The sequence below is a fragment of the Pimephales promelas genome, chromosome 10, assembly GCF_988280905.1.
Source record: "Pimephales promelas chromosome 10, fPimPro1.hap1.1, whole genome shotgun sequence".
Classification (NCBI taxonomy): domain Eukaryota; kingdom Metazoa; phylum Chordata; class Actinopteri; order Cypriniformes; family Leuciscidae; genus Pimephales; species Pimephales promelas.
In genome coordinates this window covers 1,609,423-1,634,527 of record NC_142778.1, presented here as the reverse complement: position 1 = coordinate 1,634,527, position 25,105 = coordinate 1,609,423, and the positions used below count along the sequence as shown (strand labels likewise).

General features: G+C 38.0%; 1 protein-coding gene across 1 annotated transcript in view; it reads right to left on the bottom strand.

The window, feature by feature from the left end:
- LOC120459924 (leucine-rich repeat and fibronectin type III domain-containing protein 1-like protein) overlaps positions 1 to 25,105 on the bottom strand; it is a 174,518-nt gene that overhangs the window by 57,160 nt on the left and 92,253 nt on the right. Inside the window, exon 2 of the mRNA XM_089135260.1 lies at positions 24,422 to 24,552. Coding sequence (XP_088991386.1) covers positions 24,422 to 24,468 — 47 coding nt within the window. The 5' untranslated portion in view covers positions 24,469 to 24,552. The remainder of the gene's footprint in view (positions 1 to 24,421; positions 24,553 to 25,105) is intronic.

Below are 25,105 nucleotides of genomic sequence, written 5' to 3'. Positions count from 1 at the left end.
TGCTGGTGAATCTTAATTAGGATCTGACTAGGCCACGGGCCTGTGAGCATCAAAGAGGAGAAATCAATCTGAGATTGAGCGCGATACGCGTGGAGGACTTCCACCGAATCACGGTCCCTCACTCCGGGAAAGAGTGATTGCTTTCCCTCTCTGCACTCCACTCCATCCTCGGATATCTTCCTTTGTTCTCACAACACATCCTCACTTATCCATTCCCTTCTCCGAGTCTATGTTTTCATGTTTCTACTCACATTCAGTTTTTCCTCTTCTCATGTGTCATTTCATAGTTGGTTATCCCACTTGATATACAACAAATCCCACATGCTGTCCTCGGACACAGGGATCCAGATTTTCTTGTTGTCTCTCCTGTTCTGTGTCACTTCAGTGTATTTTTCAATCCTTCCAGTCCCATCTACTCATTGTTCTATATATCTCCTTTCCAGTTTATTTTCAATTTCATTTTTCTTTTATGTCCTATTCTGCCCAGCACCTTTATTTCCCTGTTCTGCACAGTCTCATTCATTTCCTTTCCTTTTCATTTCCTGTCCCGACCATTTCCTCTCATTTGATTTACTTTCCTTTGTCTCCTTCCTGTCCTGTTCAATTCTCAATTCCTGTACTGTTCATCACGTTCCTTTCCTTTCATGGGGAAAGGAACATGAACATGTTTCCTTTCTTTTCATTTCATTTCCTTATGTTCCTTTCCTTTCCTTTCAATATGTTCCTTTCCTTTCCTCATGTTCCTTTCCCCATGTTCCTTTCCTTTCATTTCCTTTCCTCATGTTCCTTTAATTTCCTTTCCTCATGTTCCTTTCATTTCATTTCCTCATGTTCCTTTCCTTTCCTCATGTTCCTTTCCTTTCCTTTCCTCATGTTCCTTTCATTTCCTTTCCTCATGTTCCTTTCATTTCATTTCATCATGTTCCTTTCCTTTCCTTTCCTCATGTTCCTTTCCTTTCCTCATGTTCCTTTCCTTTCCTCATGTTCCTTTCCTTTCCTCATGTTCCTTTCCTTTCCTTTCCTCATGTTCCTTTCCTTTCCTTTCCTCATGTTCCTTTCCTTTCCCCATGTTCCTTTCCTTTCCTTTCCTCATGTTCCTTTCCTTTTCTTTCCTTTCATTTCCTTTCCTTTCCTTTCCTCATGTTCCTTTCCTTTCCTCATGTTCCTTTCCTTTCATTTCCTTTCCTTGCCTTTCCTCATGTTCCTTTCCTTTTCTTTCCTTTCATTTCCTTTCCTTTCCTTTCCTCATGTTCCTTTCCTTTCCTCATGTTCCTTTCCTTTCCTTTCCGTTCCTTTCCTTTCTTTTCCTTTCCTCATGTTCCTTTCCTTTCCTTTCCGTTCCTTTCCTTTCTTTTCCTTTCATCATGTTCCTTTCCTTTCCTTTCCTCATGTTCCTTTCATTTCCTTTCCTTTCCTCATGTTCCTTTCATTTCCTTTCCTTTCCTCATGTTCCTTTCCTTCCATTTCCTTTCCTTTCCTTTCCTCATGTTCCTTTCCTTTCCGTGCCTTTCCTTTCCTTTCCTTTCCTCATGTTCCTTTCCTTTCTGTTCTTTTCCTTTCTTTTCCTTTCCTCATGTTCCTTTCCTTTCCTTTCCTCATGTTCCTTTCTTTTCCTTTCCTCATGTTCATTTCCCCATGTTCATTTCCCCATGTTCCTTTCCTTTCCTTTCCTTTCTTTCCTGCTGTTCATTAGCGTTGTTGTTGTTTTTGATGTGCCTGGCGACATGGAAAGACAGCCAGAAGGTTTCTCTCTAGCCTGACTTTTTCTGGTTAGCAGACATCCGCTCCCTGCCCTAACACCCTCACACTTGCGCACACACACACACACACACACACACACACACACACACACACACACACACACACACACACACACACAGAGAGAAATGCACAAATTTATATTCTATCACAAATCACTGCGATAAAATAACGGGCAGGTCCCCTTACACAACACGCACACATGCAAGCAAATATAGAAGCAGCTCTGCAAATATACTCATCCGCACACGCTTGTATATTTCCCATCTACTGAGATGAAGTGGGTTAGGTTGTGTTGGCTCTTTGGCACAGTGCAGCGGGAACAGATGGCCAGGACTGGATCACGTCCCGGCTACAGTTCTTCAGGGAGTGGCACGCAGAAGGACTGGGATCTTCAGCCATCCGCCAGCCTGAAACCTTCCTCCTTTCAGTTTAAGAGCTGACAGATATCACCCCATCTCTGTCTCTCTCTCTCCCAGTGTGCAGTTTCCCACCTGCTCTCTACAATTAATCTAATGTCCTTCTAAATCTTCATTTCAAACCCTCTTCCAAGAAGATGGATCTGATTTTAACTAATTAATAGATGAAGGTATGCATAATACTGGATGAGTCTGGGATCGCAGGAGGGAGGGAGGCTTCAGGCCCCTCCCCATGAATTTCCCATTTCATGCTCATTTGTTATGTTAACTATTATTCAACATGGCGTGATAAATTGTTGCCATTGTTCAATTTAATCCTTGTGAGACGTCTTCAATCATCTTTGAGTAATCATGTCTGACATGCTCATCAGTTATAAATGAAATTGCTTTTTTGTTTCATATTCAAGCGTGATTTGCATAGAGAATAATTCGCAAGTTTCCAAAGCCTGTAAACTACACTATATGACGAAAACTTTGTGAACGCTTGAACACCACACCTGTATGTAATTTCAAAACCATCAGAGAGTTGGCCATGTTATTCAGCTGTAAGCGTTTCTGTTCTTCTGGGGAGGTTTTCCACTTGATGCTGGACTGTTGTTCAAGCTGTGGCCGAGATTTACTCCCATTTAGACACAATGACTCACAGTCAGCGCTCCACTTCATCGCAAACGTGTTTAGTGGGCTTTGTCCACACACGATTCAGAAAACCATTTCTTCATGGACTTCGCTTTGTACATAGAAAGCATTATCACACTAAAACAGAAAAGGTTCTACGAAATTATGTTTGCCATTCTGCAAAAAAAATAGAAAAAGGATTGATGATTTCATAGCCGTATCGTTGATTTTATGCACATGCTAGTGGAGTGTGTAGCTGATTAAGCCCAATCTGTTAATTAGTAAGGGATGTCCACGTCCCGTAATGGAACGTGAAATGCATTAAAATGCACGCAAATGAAAGCAAGTCTGTTCAATTGGCTTTTGTCATTGATCCGGTTTGAAGCAGAGAAGAAGTAGGATCTATACCTAGCAGTTTTTATTAACCATAAGCTCAAACAGAAATACTCAATATAGTGATGTTACACATGACTGAAGCTTCATAACGCATATCAGAACACATTCTCATCCCATGGTGTCATATATGTTGCTTTTGCCAATGCGTAGACATCCAACACGTCAATATGACGCTTCGGTTATGGGTAGGTTTAGGTCTGGTGTAGTGTTAGGGTTAGACCACTAGGAGGCGCCTTCTGCCCCATATATATCCGCGTCTAATATTGACGCTAAAAGGTGCCATGTGTGTTGGGTGTCTACGCATCGGCAAAAGCATCAGTATATGACGCCTAGGGATGAGAACGGGCTGCGTATCATGTACGTGCCCGAGCGCATATAAAAACGAAGACTCACTTTCACTTTGATATGTTCTGACACATAAACAGCATATACAATATTTAGACCAACATTTAGGCTGCTTGAGTCAAGCAACTCTGTTTGTATTTTTTATAATTAGTATTAATATAATTGTTACATTTAGTTTAGCAGTTTCTTTTATAATATAATATGTAAATTATATTACCAGAAAACTGAACATTTAACGTTGTCAGCCTTTTATTTGTGCTTAATGGATAAAAAAAATGGCGCTGCGCACAAATACGACTGCTCATTTTGACCTGCCACAAGATGGCGCTGTTTTCGACAGCTTCGAAGGATGCTTCAGCTTCGAATCATTCATGGAAACCCTCAGTGCTTCATGAGGATTCATCCCAAACTCAAGATACGCACAATTCGAATGCAAGGAGCAGAACCACCAAGCTGAAGACGACGACACACAACTAGACAATATTAAACTCAGCCTTAAATACACAGGCAAACAAGAGGAATAATGAGACTGATTAACAAGACAAACATGAACTCTACTAACACAATCAGTAACCATAGAAACAAACAGGAGAGAATGAATGAACAACAGAATGGAAGACTAACTGAGAAACTCAAACGTTGTATGTTGTGTACATGTTCAGCTGAATCTATGGCATTATGAAATATCCAGTGGTTTAATAATAAGACCAATGAATAAACAAAAAATCGAAAAGACAATGCAAACACATCTGTTAAATAATCAGTAAAATGTGACCTACACTTGCACATTGAACAGAGTGCATCCTTGTTCATTAGTGGTAAATTAATGACAAATACATATTCCTAAACCATCCTAAAATCATCTTTGGCCACTACTGTGTATGCAAATGTATATTTGGCATGTTTATTTGCGTTATCGCAAATTGAATAATTGACAAATACACAATATGCTTACAAAAAGCCTAAAAAATGATGGGTTGGTTTAACCCAATTTTGGGTCAAATTTGGACAAACCCAGCCATTGGGTTACATTTTGAATTGCATTTTTAATCTAACGTTTGGGTTTGTCCATATTTGACCCAAAATTGAGTTAAAACAACCCCAATGAACATTTTTAAAATGCACTTTTGTGAAGTGTGTGCATGGCGAGAAATGGTTGAATATCCAAAATAATTCATACGTAAAATCAGAGTTATTTGAAACACTTTCAACCCAAATTTGGGTCAAATATGGTCAAACCCAAATGTTGGGTTAAAAATTGCAATTAAAAAATGTACAGTTGAAAGTAAAACGGGTAAATTTGAATTTACATTTTTAACCCAACATTTGGGTTTGCCCATATTTGACCCAAAATTGAGTTAAAACAACACAGATGAACATTTTTAAAATGCACTTTTGTGAAGTGTGTGCATGGCGAGAAATGGTTGAATATCCAAAATAATTCAGACATAAAATTCGAAACACTTTCAACCCAAATTTGGGTCAAATATGGTCAAACCCAAATGTTGGGTTAAAAATTGCAATTAAAAAATGTACAGTTGAAAGTAAAACGGGTAAATTTGAATTTACATTTTTAACCCAACATTTGGGTTTGCCCATATTTGACCCAAAATTGAGTTAAAACAACACAGATGAACATTTTTAAAATGCACTTTTGTGAAGTGTGTGCATGGCGAGAAATGGTTGAATATCCAAAATAATTCAGACATAAAATTCGAAACACTTTCAACCCAAATTTGGGTCAAATATGGTCAAACCCAAATGTTGGGTTAAAAATTGCAATTAAAAAATGTACAGTTGAAAGTAAAACGGGTAAATTTGAATTTACATTTTTAACCCAACATTTGGGTTTGTCCATATTTGACCCAAAATTGAGTTAAAACAACCCCGACGAACATTTTTAAAATGCACTTTTGTGAAGTGTGTGCATGGCGAGAAATGGTTGAATATCCAAAATAATTCAGACATAAAATTCGAAACACTTTCAACCCAAATTTGGGTCAAATATGGTCAAACCCAAATGTTGGGTTAAAAATTGCAATTAAAAAATGTACAGTTGAAAGTAAAACGGGTTAATTTGAATTTACATTTTTAACCCAACATTTGGGTTTGTCCATATTTGACCCAAAATTGAGTTAAAACAACCCCGACGAACATTTTTAAAATGCACTTTTGTGAAGTGTGTGCATGGCGAGAAATGGTTGAATATCCAAAATAATTCAGACGTAAAATTCGAAACACTTTAAAACCGAATTTGGGTCAAATATGGTCAAACCCAAATGTGGGGTAAAAAATTGCAATTCAAAAAAATGTACAGTTGAAAGTGAAAGTTGGGTTAATTTGAAATTACATTTTGAACCCAACATTTGGGTTTGCCCATATTTTACCCAGTTGTGGGTTAAAACAACCCAGCATTGTTTAGAGTGTATGATATAATATTTGAACATTATTCAATATCCTGATTATGCAGGCTGCAATTAAAATGATAAATAATTCCTCCACGGAACTCTAGATGGCGCAATCTGAACTCTAGATGGTCCTCAACTCAACCTGCTTGTAATCACGTCATTTTCTATAGAGCACAGCTGATTGGTTCAGTAGCCAGTGGATCAGTAGCCAATGTGCTTCCAATACTCGGTCAGCATTTGCTGTAGAAACCCTCCACCTTCCCCAGCTCCACCTGTGTAGATCTGCAATGAGTCATTCACATCAGTGTATCATGTGTGTTTTGGTCCCTCGCTTGACCTCCACCCGAAGACCAAACATATCAACATTATCATGCAAAACACTCGTGACAGACCTTCAAATTGCAATGGAAACGTGACTATGTTTAGCCAATTCATCTGCACCACAGGGACTCCCTTCTCATGAATGAGCACTCCTAAACACACACCTCCCTTTGCTTTGATGGAAGTATAACACACTCGCCCCATAAGCCTTTATCGGACTGAGTTCGGGTGGACGTCGGATGAGAAAGTCCGAAAGGTGTTGGGCGATGTCTCGACCTAGCGAGGAACGTCTTGGTGTTGAGTGAAGTCATCATTAGCTCCTAATAGACTCGGTGTAATGACTGCTTTCACTCTCTTTCTCTTTCAGCCCTGTTCCCTCTCTCTGATGACAGTCGTCTAATGGAGACTAAGCAGGATCATTCCCCACTCCCTAAAACACAGCCCGCCACGCTCTTTAATTCAATAGCTCTTCTCCCGAGCTGATGATGTTTACTCCCTCCGAAGCGGACGGAGACGGCGGAACAAAAGGAAAACATGCAATTGTCACCAGTCGCTTCTAAAAGCCATTTTGAGCATCAATCTTGTTTTCATTTTCTCTTTTTTCCGTCGACACGATCCGTGGTCAATAGAGCCGGTAGCGGTGTCAAACTCTCCGCGTCAGGCGAGGTGTTTGGTTAAAGATAAATTGGCAGGGATGTGCTCGCTCTTGGCAGGTTGTACATCATGTGGATGCATTTCCCACGAAAGTTGGATGAGCACAGCGGCAGGGAGACGGCTAAATACATCAGTACATCCAGCGGATTCAATGCGCCATTAAATATAAACTCAAACCCCATGTCTTTGACATTCGGTGGCGTTCATTTCTTTAAGTTCGTTTAACAAGACATTTATTGTAGATGCAATTGTGGAATACAAACAAGCAAACAAACGAACACATCCCACAAAATATTAGTGCAGATTAATACACATTAATGTGTGAAATACTGTCTGTCCTGAAATGGATTCACCAATTTGTTTTGATTTCATTATGCAAGCATGAGATTAATCAAAGGAACATTTTAGATACTTGAAATAAAAATAACACATTAGTACATTAGTTAACATTAACTAAGAATGAAGCATTTGTTAATCCTTTTGGTAACACTTTACAATAAGGTTCGACATTCGTTAACTACATTAGTTAACATGAACTAATAATGAACAGCACTTATTAATCTTTGTAAACGTTAATTTCAATATTTACTAATACTTTATTAAAATCTTGCTAACATTAGTTAATAGGCTGTGAACTAACATGAACAAACAATGAACAGCTGGATTTGTATTAACTAACGTTAACAAAGATTAACAAAAACACTAACAAATGTATTGCTCATGGTTAGTTCATGTTAGTTAATGCATTAACTTATGTTTAATAAATGAACCTTATTGTAAAGTGTTACCAAAATAATCAACAGATTTTTTTTTTCAGCTGGACGCCAGTGACAATTCTCATTTCTGTTTAACTTTACTAAAAGAACTAAAACTAAAATAAAAAATATATAATATATAGATATATTTAAAATAACCAATTTATTTCAAAAATCACAAAAACACTCAACAAAATTAGCAAAACTTTAACTAAAATAAAAAAAAAATTGACAAGCTAAAAATAATTGACACTAAAACAACACTATATATATATATATATATCAACCCGATCTCACGACCAAGTCGTACGAATTCGACGAATGATTAAAAAGTGGCTAATTCGTAACAATTCATACGACCTCACTCGTACGAATTAATACGATTTTGCTAAATCGTACATATTTTACGAATTGGCCAATTCGTATGAATTTGTACGAATGACCTACCCCTGACCCCGCCCCTAAACCTAACCATCACGTGGGTTTAGACAAATCGTACGAATTAGTACGAGTGAGGTCGTACGAATTAGTACGAATTAGACACTTTTTAATCATGCGTTGAATTCGTACGAATTGGTTGTGCGATAGTGTTGTATATATATATATATATATATATATATATATATATATTCTTTCTCTTATTCTTAGAGAAACAACAGAAGGAGGCTTTAATGAACCTGAGGAACCGTGAAGCCTTGAGAAGTGAAGTGTTCTCAGATCAGCCTGACAACATCTCGACACCATCAGTTCAACAACGACAAGGATGCGACTGAATGGGTGAACTTGTTCCTCAAATACAAGACTGGAAGTAGAGAGTGTGTGTGTGTGTGTGTGAGAGAGAGAGAGAGAGAGAGAGAGAGAGAGAGAGAGAGAGAGAGAGAGAGAGAGAGAGAGAGAGAGAAGCCCACTGGGTGAGATTTGATGAGATTTGAAGTTCTCTGCTGCCATTGGCTAACATCAGACATGAGCATCATCTTATCTGGTAAAACTGCTCCAGCTCCTCTACACACACACACACACACACACACACTCTCTCTCTCTCTCTCTCTCTCTCTCTCTCTCTCTCTCTCTCTCTTTTTTTTTAGAGTGTATTATTATTATTATTATTTTTTTTTATTTATTTATTTATTTATTTTTTTTTTTTATTTATTTATTTATTTATTTATTTATTTTTTGCAATATAATGTGTGAAAGATAATGAAGTGTTCGGTTTTAAGATGTTTAATAAAGTGTGTTGAAAGTCAAAAAGTCTCTCTCTCTCTCTCTCTCTCTCTCTCTAACTCTCTGTCACTACTTGAAAAATGGTGGAATTGCAAAGAATCAATATTTCCCTTCATGTCCTTCCTCATGCTACATTTCCTGAAAAGGTCAGTAATTTATTAAATCTTCAGTATAGTGAGAACACGATTCTTTATCAGTGTGTTTTAGACACTGTTTAACATTTTTTTTGTTCTTTTCATTGTTTCACTTTTATTGATTTTTATTGAAGCCTCACATACTGTCAGCCGGTACAGACCCGAGGCTGCTAACACACACACACACACACACACACATCCGCCGACTTCATTTACAAACAAGAACAAACAAATGACTTCCAGACGGTGTATGAGACAGACTGAATATGAAATGTTTCATAGATTTACTGTAATGTTGGGTTGGTGAAGCCTCATTATTGGCATTTTTGAGATTTATAGATATGAAGAGTTCAGATACAAAAGCCTCTAAGTGCCATTTGAAATTTTCTTCTAGAATGATCATTTTTATCAAGCTTGTATATTTAAGTTCAGTGATTTCACTTAAATGGCAATGATAATTACCTATTAATTGTTATTTAAGTGAAATTACTGAACTTAAATATACAAGTTTGATAAAAATCATCATTAAAGAAGAAAATTTCAAGTGGCATTTAGAGGCTTTTGCATCTGAACTCTTCATATATATATATATATATATATATATATATATATATATATATATATATATATTTACACACAGTTATATACATTTAATGCTGTTTAAAATCTCAAAAATGCCAATAATTAGGCTTCACCAACCCATCAATGTTGAAAACTATTCTATTCATCAAAGAATCTTTCAAATGTTTTATCATGCTTTCCAAAAAAAAAAAAAGTTTTCAACATTGATGATAATCTTAATGGTTTCTTGAGCAGCAAATCTGCATATTCGAATGATCATGTGACTTACACAGAGCTAATAGAAATCTGTATGCATGCATTGAGAAAGGAAGAGATGTAATATATGCATCATAAAAACATTTGTTTTACAGTAATCATGTTTATGATTGACATACTAATGCAACCAGGCAGCTGAGAACTAATAGAAACGAACAGAAAACAGCTACCCCCCAAAAAAGGTTGAACAAAAGTCACGGGATTGCAAATCCATGTAAAGAGGCTCTTGCATGAGTGTAAACACAGCTAATGTGGGTAGGTTGCTTATCCTCAAACACTCAGCAGCAGACGAGCTCTGAACCCGCAGCAGGAGAGCGGCTCACACACTTCGCAGTACGAGTACTCGTCCCTCAGTGTGTGGAGATACTCGGGATCTGTCCTAAATTGAGCCCAGTTGGAGTCAGGAGCTTCAGCCGAGCTTTAACCACGTCTGAGACGGCGGAGTCATGACCCACATCCCTCTTCCGATCAGATCCCCAGCGGAGAGCGAGGAGCCCAGGGATCCAATCTGGGAGAGAGGTGTAAATTCAAATCTGCACAGGAACCAAGGAAGGCGCGAATGAACATGGCGTCTGCTGTTCTCCGTGTGTTATCTGAGCCATGGCAGGAGTGGAGGCCTAATGAGATCATCACGCGGCTGTGCGAGTGAGGACTATATCACTGTTCAACTGGTTTATAGATGAATGGACTGGTGGATGAATTGGTTCAGATGTGAGTAAACATCTGTTCACCATTGTGGCTGCTTGCTCTGGAAATTGCAACTTTCATTGGAAATGAATAACCGGCAGACTGTCCCTTTTCAAAAACTGAGATTAGTCGTTTACACCGGACGCGAATAGCCAACCCGATCTCACGGGAATTCGTACGAATTTTACGAGGTGGCTAATTCGTGACAATTCGTACGACCTCACTCGTGCGAATTAGTACGATTTTGCTAAATCGTACATATTTTACGAATTAGCCAATTCGTATGAATTCGTACGAATGACCTACCCCTGACCCCGCCCCTAAACATAACCGTCACGTGGGTTTAGACAAATCGTATGAATTCGTACGATTTAGCCACTTTTGAATCACTCGTACGAATTCGGAATTCGGTAGGAATAGCGCGTCAAATTCGACACCAGACGATGAATAAGGGTCTTATCAAGCGAAGCGATTAAGTTTAAGTTTTATAAGCTCAAATGTTCGCCTTGCTCTGATCTGTGACTCTCCTGTTCGAACTTGTTCATCAGAATGAACAAACCTTTTTTCGAGTCATGAATTGAAGGCTCCTAGATCCAGAGATGTATAAAGTACTAGAAACCCGGACTTGAGTAAAAGTAAAAGTGCTCTATCACAAAAGTGACTTGAGTAGAAGTTGAAGTGCACTTTAAGCACCACACTTAAATAGAAGTACTAAAGTATTCAACATTTTTTGTACTTAAGTATTGCAAGTAGTTTATTTAAAAATTCACGTCTTAAGTACTAAAAGTAGAAGTACAAGTATTGTGCCATGTAATTATTAAAGAAAGCAGTCAAGAGTTTGAACTAGCAATCAAATGAGGCGCTTTGGCGGGATTCAAATTTGCTTTGGCGGCCGTCAAAAAAATGTCATTGCAGGACAACCCCTGCATTAGTCGTCAATGTGTGTGTCAATCAATACCATTACATGTGATTTAGGCAGCAAGAAAGCCAACTTGCAAGGAATGATTCGTAAAATTTTTATAACTGTAACGAGTAACTAGCAGAACATTAAAAAATTATCGAAGTAAAAGTATTAAATTCATCGAAAATATCTACTGAAGTAAAAGTAGAAGTATGAGGAAAAAACAACAACAATACTCTACACTCTCAGGAAAAAAAGGTACAAAAGCTGTCACTGGGGGTGTACCTTTTCAAAAGGTAAACTTTTGTACCCAAAGGCTGCATATTGGTACCTTAGTGGTACATATTACTACCTAAAATGTACATATTAGCACCTAAAATGTACATATTACCACCTAAAATGAACATATTAACACCTAAAATATACATATTAGCACTTAAAATGTACATATTAGCACCTAAAATTTACATATTAGCACTTAAAATGTACATATTAACACTTAAAATATACATATTACCACCTACAATGAGCATATTAACACCTAAAATGTACATATTAGCACTTAAAATGTACATATTAACTCTTAAAATATACATATTAACAATTAAAATGTACATATTAGCACCTAAAATGTACATATTAGCACCTAAAATGTACATATTAACACTTAAAATGTACATATTAGCAACTAAAATGGACAAAAGTTGACCTTCTGAAAAGGTACAGCCCCAGTGACAGCTTTTGTACTTTTTTTCTGAGAGTGTACTTGAGTACAGATATAGCATTTTAGTACTTAAGTAGTTCTACTTCGTTACTATACATCTCTGCCTAGATAAGACGCTTATTCATCATCTGGTGTCGTTTAAAGCCCTTTGAAGCTGCACCGAAACTCTCATTTGGACCTTGAACCGTTTGGTTCCCATTGAAGTCCAATATATGGAGAAAATCCTGGAATGTTTTCATTAAAAACCTTAATTTCTTTTCGACTGAAGAAAGAAAGACGTGGACATCTTGGATGACCAACATGGGGGTGAGTAAATTATCAGCAAAAGTTTTTTTTTAAAAAAAAGTGAACTCCTTTAACAATGATGTTCTTGAGAGCTGTTCAAACTTTTCATTGAACCTTTCCAGTTTGTGTTTGACTCTTCAGGGCAGTGACCTCGATTCATGCAAGAATGTAGTGGGATATTTTGAGGCAGCTGAACAATAGACTTCACGACTCCAGAGACTTCTGTCGATCTTTACTGTAAGTCACGAAGGATCACCGAGAGTTTGAACATCAGAACTCTCAGCATACGAAATATGAGCGGTACGAAGCAGCCAGAGAACCTCAGGCATTAGGACTATGGGGCTTTGTGGATGAGAGCATCTGTCCGTCCAGGCAGAGAGGATTGTGGGAGAGATTTTCACTAGCTCTCTCTGCAGTGTTTAAACAGATGGGCCCTCCAGCTCCGACTCCCTCTGTCTAACGCAGATACACATGCGCACATCACCTCGCCGTGGCAGGGAGGAGAGAAACGGATGCCCTCAGAAATACATGAGACACACTGGCAGGAGAGATAAAGGAACTGTCGGATGGAGACCGGAGTACTGGATCAGCTCCAGCTGCTTTCTGCATTAAGTTCAGTGTTGTTGGATAATGCAGTTGGGTAAACATGAAGTCCCCTGGCTACCCTCTGAGAGCCAATAAACTTCAGACACTTCTGAACCGCTACAGCACTTAAAGCAGAGTGTGTGGCGTGCCAAACGTACTCAACACCTACACACACATTTTTTTTTTCCCCATTGTCTTTTACCTGGTTTGTCTGAGTCAGCAGCTGATTGGATTCATTACGGCGCTACATGCACGCTTTCATTGTGGCAGGAATCATGTCGGAGAAGCAAAAAACAAAAAACCCCACAGTCAGCGGCAGTGCTCAGATTAGGAGGAGGATCTGAGACGCTGTTGACTTGACAGACTGCAGCTGTGTGCATTCGCACGCTCACCACACCTGAATGATTACGGCAGGGTTGCTTAAAAACACTCGCACACAACATTCTTTGAGAAGCTGTCTCTTTCTTCACCCGCTCATCTTACAACAGAACCATGCCCCAAACACTGAGTTAAAGAGTGAAAAATGTCGAAAGGAGTTCGTCAAATTCATGACATTTTACGTAACACATTTTTTTTTACATGAGAAAATATGCACTGTTACATAAAAGATATAAAAATGTTACAAAATGTATATATTTTTTTCTAAATTAAATGCATTTACACACACACACACATACACTCTAAGGAAAAAAAGGTGCAAAAGCTGTCACTGTACCTTTTCAAAAGGTAAACTTTTGTACCCAAAGGCTACATATTGGTACCTTAGTGGTACATTTTAGCACCTAAAATACATATTAGCACCTAAAATGTATATTAACACCTAAAATGTACATATTAGTACCTAAAATGTACTTATTAACACCTAAAATGTAGTTATTAACACCTAAAATGTATATTAGCACCTAAAATGTACATATTAGCACCTAAAATGTATATTAACACCCAAAATGTACATATGAGCACCTAAACTGTACATATTTGCACCTAAAATGTATATTAGCACCTAAAATGTACATATTAGCACCTAAAATGTAGGTGCTAATATGTACATTTTAGGTGTTAATATATTAACACCTAAAATGTACATATTAGCACCTAAATGTAAATATTAACACCTAAAATGTATATTAGCACCTAAAATGTAAATATTAACACCTAAAATGTATATTAGCACCTAAAATGTAAATATTAGCACCTAAAATGTACAAATTAGCACTTAAAATGTACATATTAGCACCTAAAATGTTGGAGAGACTAAGAAGAAGTGACAACACGTGGAACAGGACGTCTCTGAATGGTTATTTGATGAATTTATGTTGCTGATGTGGAGTTAACTATCTTCAATTAGCATATTCTGTCATAATAATCTATAAATCACTCGTATAGGAACTGTTGTGAGATGCACACAGAGTGACTTTCTATTGCATGTAAAAAGATGGATGCTAAAGTTTGAGCTGCCTCACAAATGTACTCTTACACAACAACTCTTCCTCTTCTCTTCCTGTTCCCCGGGGGCGGGGTTTATGTAAATTTTAGGGTTGGTGATGTCACTAACCCGGGAGGAATGTTGTGTAGTTCTACCAGCCGTTTTTGTAGTCCTTGAAAAATGATTTCTTTAAAAGCAAATATCTCCCTTTGCTTTGAACTTTGAACGTTGTAACTTTGATAATGTTGTTTATGCTCAAACAGCAACATTACACACTAACTAAAGTCAGAAAAGTGAAATCATAATTAACCACCCCTTTAAGAAAATAAGATTTTATTTTAGCTACTTGCCATAGCAATGTTTCAAATTTTCACTTAAATTGACCATAAATAAACTTAAAATAATAATAAAAAATAATAAAAATGTATTCAGACACATTATCTAGACTAAAATTAAATATGATGTGTGTGTGTGTTTGTATTATTGTATTTCCGTTATGAAGGAAAAATAGTATACCATGATGAGTAGATTTGGGCAAGTTGAGAGCAAAGCACCCTTCATTCAGAAAGTGTATTAGACGAGTGGGTAGGTAAAAATGTAGTATGTGTGTCAGACAGTTCAGAAACACAAAAGATCTCAAATCACAATCTTTAAAGTGAGATGTCTGTCAGACGCTGAACAGCGAGGGGTCCTCCTACTCAATCCAGGGATGTTGTCATGGCGAGGCTCAGCCACTCTCGTCAATAGATTCCATGACATCACAATGCTATCCTGCCGAACCGGCCAATCAGAAGGCAGAGAGTGTGAATGTATAATGATGTGGAATCCACCAGCAGGACCAGAGAGAACCAGATGGCTGAGACGTCTGGGGGCTGAGAGCAATCTCTTCTCTTTCCCCCTCCCAATCCATCTCTCTCTCTCTCTCTAGTCTTGTCAACTACAGCGTAAGATTCAGCGTTTTTTTTCTTCTTCTAAACATATGGGCATGATATTCTTATTCAAATGCAATATGTGTAACACAAGTTATTCATTAAGGGGTTGATCCCCCACCAGCCCCTCAAGCCCAATACTTTCTGAGCAACAGATACTACAGCTATAATAGTGTTTATAATCAGTTAGATTGAGGTGACTTCTGATGGAGATGAAAGACATTTGTAAAAAGATGTGTCATGAATATTCAAACTTGGCCTGTTGGATTATGAATGTCACTTCCAGACAAATTCTTATTACTTTTTCGCCATACAGTGAAAGTGCATTATGGTCATTGGCTGTCAAGATCAGTTTGCATAACTAAAGCATGCTTGCATAAATGAATACCAATAAAAGTTGTCAAAAAAGACAACAAGCGAAGGGGAAAGAGTATAAATGGTAGGGGAAAAGTCTCATAAACCATCATGTAAGAACAGCTCTCCGAGTTTTAAATTCATTTAAAACATAAGACGTGCACGTGACTATGGAAGCTTGTTTCCGCCACCGAATGGAAAGTAAAAAAGGTAATTACGACTTTTTATCTCGCAATTCTGGCTTTATATCTCGCAATTTCGACTTAATATCTAGCAATTCTGACTTTATATATCGCAATTCTGACTTTATATCTCGCAATTCTGACTATATCTCGCAATTCTGACTTTATATCTCGCAATTCTGACTTTATATCTCGCAATTCTGACTTTATATCTCGCAATTCTGACTTAATATCTCGCAATTTCGACTTTATATCTCGCAATTCTGACTTTATATCTCGCAATTCTGACTTTATATCTCGCAATTCTGACTTTATATCTCGCAATTCTGACTTTATATCTCGCAATTCTGACTTTATATCTCGCAATTCTGACTTTATATCTCGCAATTCTGACTTTATATCTCACAATTCTGACTTTATTTCACGCAATTCTGACTTTATATCTCGCAATTCTGACTATATCTCGCAATTCTGACTTTATATCTCGCAATTCTGACTTTATATCTCGCAATTCTGACTTAATATATCGCAATTCTGACTTTATATATCGCAATTCTGACTTTATATATCGCAATTCTGACTTTATATCTCGCAATTCTGACTATATCTCGCAATTCTGACTTTATATCTCGCAATTCTGACTTTATATCTCGCAATTCTGACTTTATATCTCGCAATTCTGACTATATCTCGCAATTCTGACTTTATATCTCGCAATTCTGACTTTATATCTCGCAATTCTGACTTTATATCTCGCAATTCTGACTTTATATCTCGCAATTCTGACTTTATATCTCGCAATTCTGACTTTATATCTCGCAATTCTGACTTTATATCTCACAATTCTGACTTTATTTCACGCAATTCTGACTTTATATCTCGCAATTCTGACTTTATATCACGCAATTCTGACTTTATATCTCGCAATTCTGACTTTATATCTCACAGTTCTGACTTTATATCTCGCAATTTTGACTTAATATCTCGCAATTTCGACTTTATATCACGCAATTCTGACTCTATATCTCACAATTCTGACTTTATATCACGCAATTCTGACTTTATATCTCACAATTCTGACTTTATATCTCGCAATTCTGACTTTATATCTCGCAATTCTGACTTTATATCTCACAATTCTGACTTAATATCTCGCAATTCTGACTTTATATCTCGCAATTCTGACTTTATATCTCACAATTTTGACTTTATATCTCACAATTCTGACTTAATATCTCGCAATTCTGACTTTATATCTCACAATTCTGACTTTATATCTCGCAATTCTGACTTTATATCTCACAATTTTGACTTTATATCTCGCAATTCTGACTTAATATCTCACAATTCTGACTTTATATCTCGCAATTCTGACTTTATATCTCACAATTTTGACTTTATATCTCGCAATTCTGACTTAATATCTCACAATTCTGACTTTATATCTCACAATTCTGACTTTATATCTCGCAATTCTGACTTAATATCTCACAATTCTGACTTTATATCTCACAATTCTGACTTTATATCTCACAATTCTGACTTTATATCTCGCAATTCTGACTTTATATCTCACAATTCTGACTTTATATCTCGCAATTCTGACTTTATATCTCACAATTCTGACTTTATATCTCGCAATTCTGACTTAATATCTCACAATTCTGACTTTATATCTCGCAATTCTGACTTTATATCTCGCAATTCTGACTTTATATCTCACAATTCTGACTTTATATCTCGCAGTTCTGACTTTATGCCTCACAATTCTCACAATTCTGACTTTATATCTCGCAATTCTGACTTTATATCTCACAATTCTGACTTTATATCTCGCAATTCTGACTTTATATCTCACAATTCTGACTTTATATCTCGCAATTCTGACTTTATATCTCACAATTCTGACTTTATATCTCACAATTCTGACTTTAAATCACGCAGTTCTGACTTTATGCCTCACAATTCTCACAATTCTGACTTTATATCTCGCAAAAAAAGATAGAAGAGAGTATTTCAACATCAACATTATTTCAATCAAACCCATTCATGCATGGGGACGTTTTCAAACCTACATCGCATTACGTAAAGCCCAACACTGTGAGATTTAGTAATTGTTCCCACTGGATTTCCGGACTCCTAAAAAGTGTGTTTCCATTATTCCCCAGGCTGCATTGGTCTTTAATGGCACCTGGGAGGACACGTGAATCGGACTATTATCCAATGGTGTCAGTCCATTAGTGTTCGACAGAGAGACAATACGAATCAGGGAGATGTGTGGTGACATAAAACAGTCGTCTGATACCGAAGGGGGATTAATCTGGACACCCACACGTCCCGTCTCATTACGCACACAAAGGTCAGAGAACAATGAAGAACCGAGATCTGTCTGTAATGAATCTGCATCCATGTTTTTTGACGGATGGCCATTGGGATGGATCAAAGCGTTGACTGCAGTAGTTCCAAGACTCTCTCAGTCAATAAAGATGAACACATAATAACACACCACAGCTGCAAAATAACCTTTATTGTTATTTAAGAGACTTTTCCTCATGGCAAAATACCAAAGCAGTCACTGTTGCCAACGAGAAAGCACCCATCACAACACGAACAATGTAAAACCCCCATTCCCAAGCACGGATCTTTTTTATTATGCGGTATGCAGAGCCCAGGATAAAAAAACAACAACATCAATAACCAAAAAGAAGCTATTTTACGAGCATATTATGAGCTCCGTGTCCCACTGAGGCAAGACTAGGAAACTCTTCGTTTTTAATCAGCAAAACCATAATTGTAGCACTCAATGAACCAGACTACAGCCATTAGGTGTACAGTCCACATGCATTAAATGGATGGTCTCAGTCTAGAAGCCCTGAAGACACACAGAAACTATCTTGCTCTTCCAGACACTAACGGCTAATTCGTTGACTTATGCCTCTTCCTCAGCTGCCCTCCTGGCTTGATCCCCAACTTTCCTTGCAACTGCATACATGAATTTCAAAACAGGCTGAGATAGAGACCAAGAGAGCGGGATGTGGACGGGAGGGTTGCATTAATCCAATGCAAATGGAGTCTGTTGCCACTAGCAGAGGTAAAAGAGACATGACGAGAGAAACAGAGACGTGCTGCTAGTAGAGATGGAGATGTGAAGGCACGTGCACAGGCCAACACAACGAGAGAGCGACGGGACTTCATTAGGATCCGATCCGAATGCCTTTATCTTTGTTTGTCCAATTCCTAATGAGCGCTGTGGCTCGACGAGCCTGTTCCCGTCCTCGCTCCCCTGCACACATCTGGCACCTCTGGAAGCCCAGAAGCACCCGCTGATAGTCAATGAGGGCGTCCGGCCACAGACTGAGCTGCCAAACGCCATCTGCCCGACTGACCGAAGCTTAAACGCCCTCCTGCCAACTCCAGTCTCTTCCAGAACGGCCCCTTAAAGCTCAAACACTGATCTCTAACGCCGCTGAACACTGACCCGACAAAACGACTCAAGATGAGTGTTTTTTTGTGCGTGAGTGTCCGTGATGTCACCCGTGTGTTTATGAAGAAGCCCAAAGTGGGCGGAGCCGGCCGTCGCCGTCTTGGTAATTAGCTGAGGTGGCGTGATGCCAACACACAGCAGACAAACGGCTAGTAGTGACATCAGCGGCAATCCACCTGTCAATCAAGTGGACACGCCCTTAATTATTATTCTAATCTAAACGGATGAGTTGTAAAAATATTCACCCCCCTCACAGTCGTCATGAAGGGCAAAATTAGCAATATAGACCAAAACCACTTTTTGCACAAGGCCTATGGGGGTCTATGGGATTGACTCTCTTCTGCAGCGCCTCTAGTGGCCAGTGGAGGAACTGCAGTTTAACTCAGTGTTGGATTCAAGAGAGAGAAGTTGAATGGTCGAAGGTTGCTACTTGTATGTATTAACGTAGCGTTTATTTGATCTGGTTACCTACTTTACTGTTCTAGTTACGTGTGTCAGGTCTAGTTTATCAACAAAATGAATACTTTTATTTAGCAAGGATGCATTAAGGCGAGACACGGCAGGAAAAAACATCGATTTTTCATGCAGAGATCCTGTAGTTTACTCATTCAATATGTGTTATTTCAAGCTGCTACAAAGAAAACGTTGAGAATAAACATTTAGGTGTTTATTTTATTACATTTAGTTTATTTTCACTATGTAATTGTCTCCCGAATTTAGCAATAAGTTATAGCATTTTAACCCGTCACGCCGCGCTCCGCCAAGTCTGTCATGGCCATTTCCTTTCTACCAGTAACCAATCGTGAATGTCCAAAGGTGCCTAATTTGCATAATTAAACAAATTTCAAAAACGTATAATACATTTTTTATATATACTTGTGTAAGTAATCTACTGAGGAAGTTTCATGGTGATATCTATTATTTAAAAATTGTACCGTGTCTCGCCTTAAACTGATCAAGAGAGAGAGAGGAAGAAACTTTTATAAGGATACAAAAGATTTACATTTCCAATAAATGCTGTTCTTTTTATCTTTCTATTCATTAAAGAATTCTGGGGGGAAAAAAAAACGTATCGCTGTTTCCACAGAAATATGAAGCAGCTCAACTGTTTTCAACATTGATAATAATACAGGAATAAATCACATTTAGCTATATATTCACATAGCTATTTTAAATTGTAATATATTACATTTGCCCAACATAAGAGACATATTTCAAAAGCCTGAAAACAATCTTGCTGATCCTGATTGGTAGTGTAGGTTTACAGTTAAGTGTGCTAAATGGTTAATTCAACCCGATCTCACGACCAAGTCGTACGAATTCGACGAATGATTAAAAAGTGGCTAATTCGTAACAATTCATACGACCTCACTCGTACGAATTAATACGATTTTGCTAAATCGTACATATTTTACGAATTGGCCAATTCGTATGAATTCGTACGAATGACCTACCCCTGACCCCGCCCCTAAACCTAACCATCACGTGGGTTTAGACAAATCGTACGAATTAGTACGAGTGAGGTCGTACGAATTAGACACTTTTTAATCATGCGTCGAATTCGTACTCGAATTGGTCGTGAGATAGTGTTGGTTAATTGGTTACACATTCAGATATATTTTAACCACTGTCATTATCGTATTTTAAATCACACAAAAAAAATAAATAAATAAAAATAAATCAAACAAAAAAAAAATATTTAAATAGCTCGTTTACAACTTGATTATTATCTAAAGTAAATGCTCCAATTTAAGGAACATTATCAGTCTGTATCATCAGTAGAGTGCAGATGCTCTCGAAATTATGAGCTGTTGTAAAAACATAAATTCATTTGGACATTGAACTGGAAATATTCCGCATAACATCTGCATGGGTGTTTGCTTACCACACACACACACACACACACAAGATTTTCCATTCATAATTAGATGGGGTGTCAGTCTTATCCACATCAGCAAAAACACATTCAGTTTCTACTGATTCATCAGACGATCACTTCAGAAAGCAACTTCTCACTTCCTCTCAGCTGGGCCATTTTGCTACACAAAAGTCCGGATACATTTACACTTTGCAGGAATCATCTCACTTCCAGGGTTCAAGGTCAGTGTCCCTTTGTGAAGGAGGACCTCTAGGGAATCCAAATTCAGTCGGCATGTGTTCTCTCACTGTCACCGCTGAATCGATTCGGCCACCGCAGATCCGCTGGGAGTCGAACGGGTCACGGGCTTCCCTGTGCCACGGCCATTTAGTGCTCTTAAAAACATCCCCTCCCACCGAGATTAAACCCGGAAGGCTCAGATATAAAAACCAGACCAGTGCAAGAATGACTCCATCTTCCACTTATAGATCTCAGAGAGATGCTCACTTTTTAAATATAAAGTTATTTTTTTTAGCATTGTTCCTGCTGTTTCGGATGCTTAAAGGGACACTCCACCCATTTGCATTAAAGGAGTAGTTCACCTTTAAAAAAAACTTGCTGATTATTTACTCACCCCCATGTCATCCAAGATGTCCATCTTCAGTCGAAAAGAAATTAAGGTTTTTGATTAAAACATTCCAGGATTTTCTCCATATAATGGACTTCAATGGGAACCAAATGAGAGAATCGAGGTCACTGCCCTGAAGAGTCAAACACAAACTGGAAAGGTTCAATGAAAAGTTTGAACAGCTCTTCAAGAACAGCATTGTTAAAGGAGTTCACTTTTTTTTAAAAAACTTTTACTGATTATTTACTCGCCCCCATGTTGGTCATCCAAGATGTCCACATCTTTCTTTCTTCAGTCGAAAAGAAATGAAGGTTTTTGATTAAAACATTCCAGGATTTTCTCCATATAATGGACTTCAATGGGAACCAAATGAGAGTTTCAGTGCAGCTTCAAAGGGCTTTAAACGACACCAGACTATGAATAAGGGTCTTATCTATGACCCTTCGAATCATGGCTCGAAAAAAGATTCGTTCATTTTGATGAACAGGGGAGTCACGAAAGCACATCACAGAACAGAGCAAGGCGAGCATTTGAGCTTATAAAACTTAAACTTTGTTATTTATTTATTAAATTAGCGATCGTTTCGCTTGATAAGACCCTTATTCATCGTCTGGAATCGTTTAAAGCTCTTTGAACAGTTTGCACTTTGCACTGAAACTGTCTTTTGGACCTTGAACTGTTTTGGTTCCCATTGAAGTCCATTATATGGAGAAAAATCCTGGAACGATTTTCATCAAAAACCTTAATTTCTTTTCGACTGAAGAAAGAAAGACATGGACATCTTGGATGACATGGGGGTGAGTAAATTATCAGCAAAAGTTTTATTAAAAGTGAACTACTCCTTTAATGCATTATCTAACATTAACTAATGGGTTTATAAGTTAAGTGATAAGGCACTTGACGTCGAACACCAAAAATTCACACAAGTTAATTTTGTGAGGTTTGGTGAAGATTGGGTTGCAGAAAGACGGACCTCACAAAACTGATAATCATATTATTCTACACGCAAACTTGTATTCAGGCTCCATTATTGAATCAAATACTGTGATGTGTTTCAGTGTAGCATTGCCAAATCCTTTGACTAGCGTGAACAGCCACGGGAATTAACCGCGAGTTGTTCCTCTCCAGAGTGTGCAGTGGATGACGGCTGTGGAGATTTGCTCCATTGAGGTCAGGCATGATGTTGGGAGTCGAGGTCTGGCGCTACAATTCATCCTCAAGCTTCTCAGTGGGGGTTTATTCTGGTCTTTATGCAGGCCAGTCAAGTTCACACTAGACCCTATAAGCCATTTCTTTATGGTCTTGGCTTTGTGCACTGGGGCATTATCGTGCTGGAGAAGGCTGTTCGCTGGTTTGTAAGGAGTGTTACTGAAATAGCCAGACATGTTAATTAAAAGATATCCACATACTTTTGGCCATGTATTCAAAGGATAATTCCACCGGTGGAGACATGAATATGTATTGAAAGTGGGTCATATATGTAGAATAGTATCATAACTTTCTAATTTGGGTCCTTCTTAGCCGATAAAAGGCAGAAAATGACTTTTTAGTGCTTGTGGATTGTAGACAACAATCCCCATAGTGCATTGCAATGCTCAGCTCCAAATGACTCGGAAAAAGATTCGTTCATTTTGATGAACAGGAGAGTCACAAACGTGCATCACAGAACAGAGCAAGGCGAGCATTTGAGCTTATAAAACTTAAACTTTGTTATTTGTTTATGAATTGAGCGATCGTTTCGCTTGATAAGACCCTTATTCATCGTCTGGAGTCGTTTAAAGCCCTTTGAAGCTGCACTGAAACTCTCATTTGGACCTTGAACCTTTTGGTTCCCATTGAAGTCCATTATATGGAAACAAATCCTGGAATGTTTTCGTCAAAAACCTTAATTTCTTTTCGACTGAAGAAAGAAAGACAAGGATATCTTGGATGACATGGGGGTGAGTACATTATCAGGAATTTTTATTTTTTATTTTTTATTTTTTAAAAGTGAACTACTCCTTTAACTCTTTCCCCACAAGATTGATCATCATTCTGAATCAGATTATCGGACAAAAACATGATATTCTCGTTTTACATTTTTTCTGTGAAACTCACCGACATTCAAGTGCTGATTATGAAAGAATGCACGCTTTACTAAAGCAGAGGGTCTGTTCTTAAGAAATATTGCATGTTCAGGTATTCAAACAACTGAATATTCTAGTAGCGGCCATGAAACGTCGCCTCACCGAATTGTCAATACAACTCAATACCTTGGTCATTCTGCATCTGGGTCTTCGTTCCCTTCACAGGTAATTCAAGATTCCAGTCATTATCTATAAAATGATCCGTGCATATTTTTGTACGTATCATTGCCACAATGCTCTGATGATCCCATGCATGGCGTCCGGGTTTGGGCTTCATCCGCATAATTGCTGCCCTTGCCCTCCCTCACAGGGGAAAACACAAACATCCAGCAACAGACCTGTAGATAAGACTGAATGTCAGCATGGCATCACGACAGGACTTGACTGACCTTCTGAGAAGTTGACCCAGCATTCTGAAGTCTTTCTGCCCGTCCATTTTCTCCTCTCTTCAGGGTGCGCTGACACCAAGTCACTGAGTTACAGCAGCCATCGAGACGTCGGCTCTGATACACCAATCTTTCTGTGGGAAAGAGAGAAAGCACCCATACAGATGAAGACGAAATGACTGTCAAGGCACTGGAGCAGTGTTTCATGTTCATATATTACACAGCTAAGGGTAATTGATTACATTCAGGACACAAACAGAAAGTGAGTGCAGAGAAACTCCGGATTGTTCTTCATTCATCAGATCTGTCTCGTGAAATGACAGGCTTCCCTCGGCTCCTTCGGTTGGCCACTGAGTAATTGGCATGTTTTGGTGCTAATGGTGGAGTTACCATGTTCAGGAGAGACCAAATTACCATTCATTAAAGTCGAATAACACAAACAGAGAGAAAAGCGGCATGGATTTCTGAACTGGTAAAATTGGGTGTAATTACAACGAATGTTAAAAAAAAGCCGCACAATTGTCAATTATTTCCCTTGATACTGTAATCAGTCTTGTGTTCACAAAAGAAAATTTGCATATAAATGGAGGCTGTAAATTTAACATGTTCATTTAGTGTTATTAATTATTTATTAAAAATAATATTTCCCCAAATTAATGCAATTAATCATATTCTCCTGACTCAAAT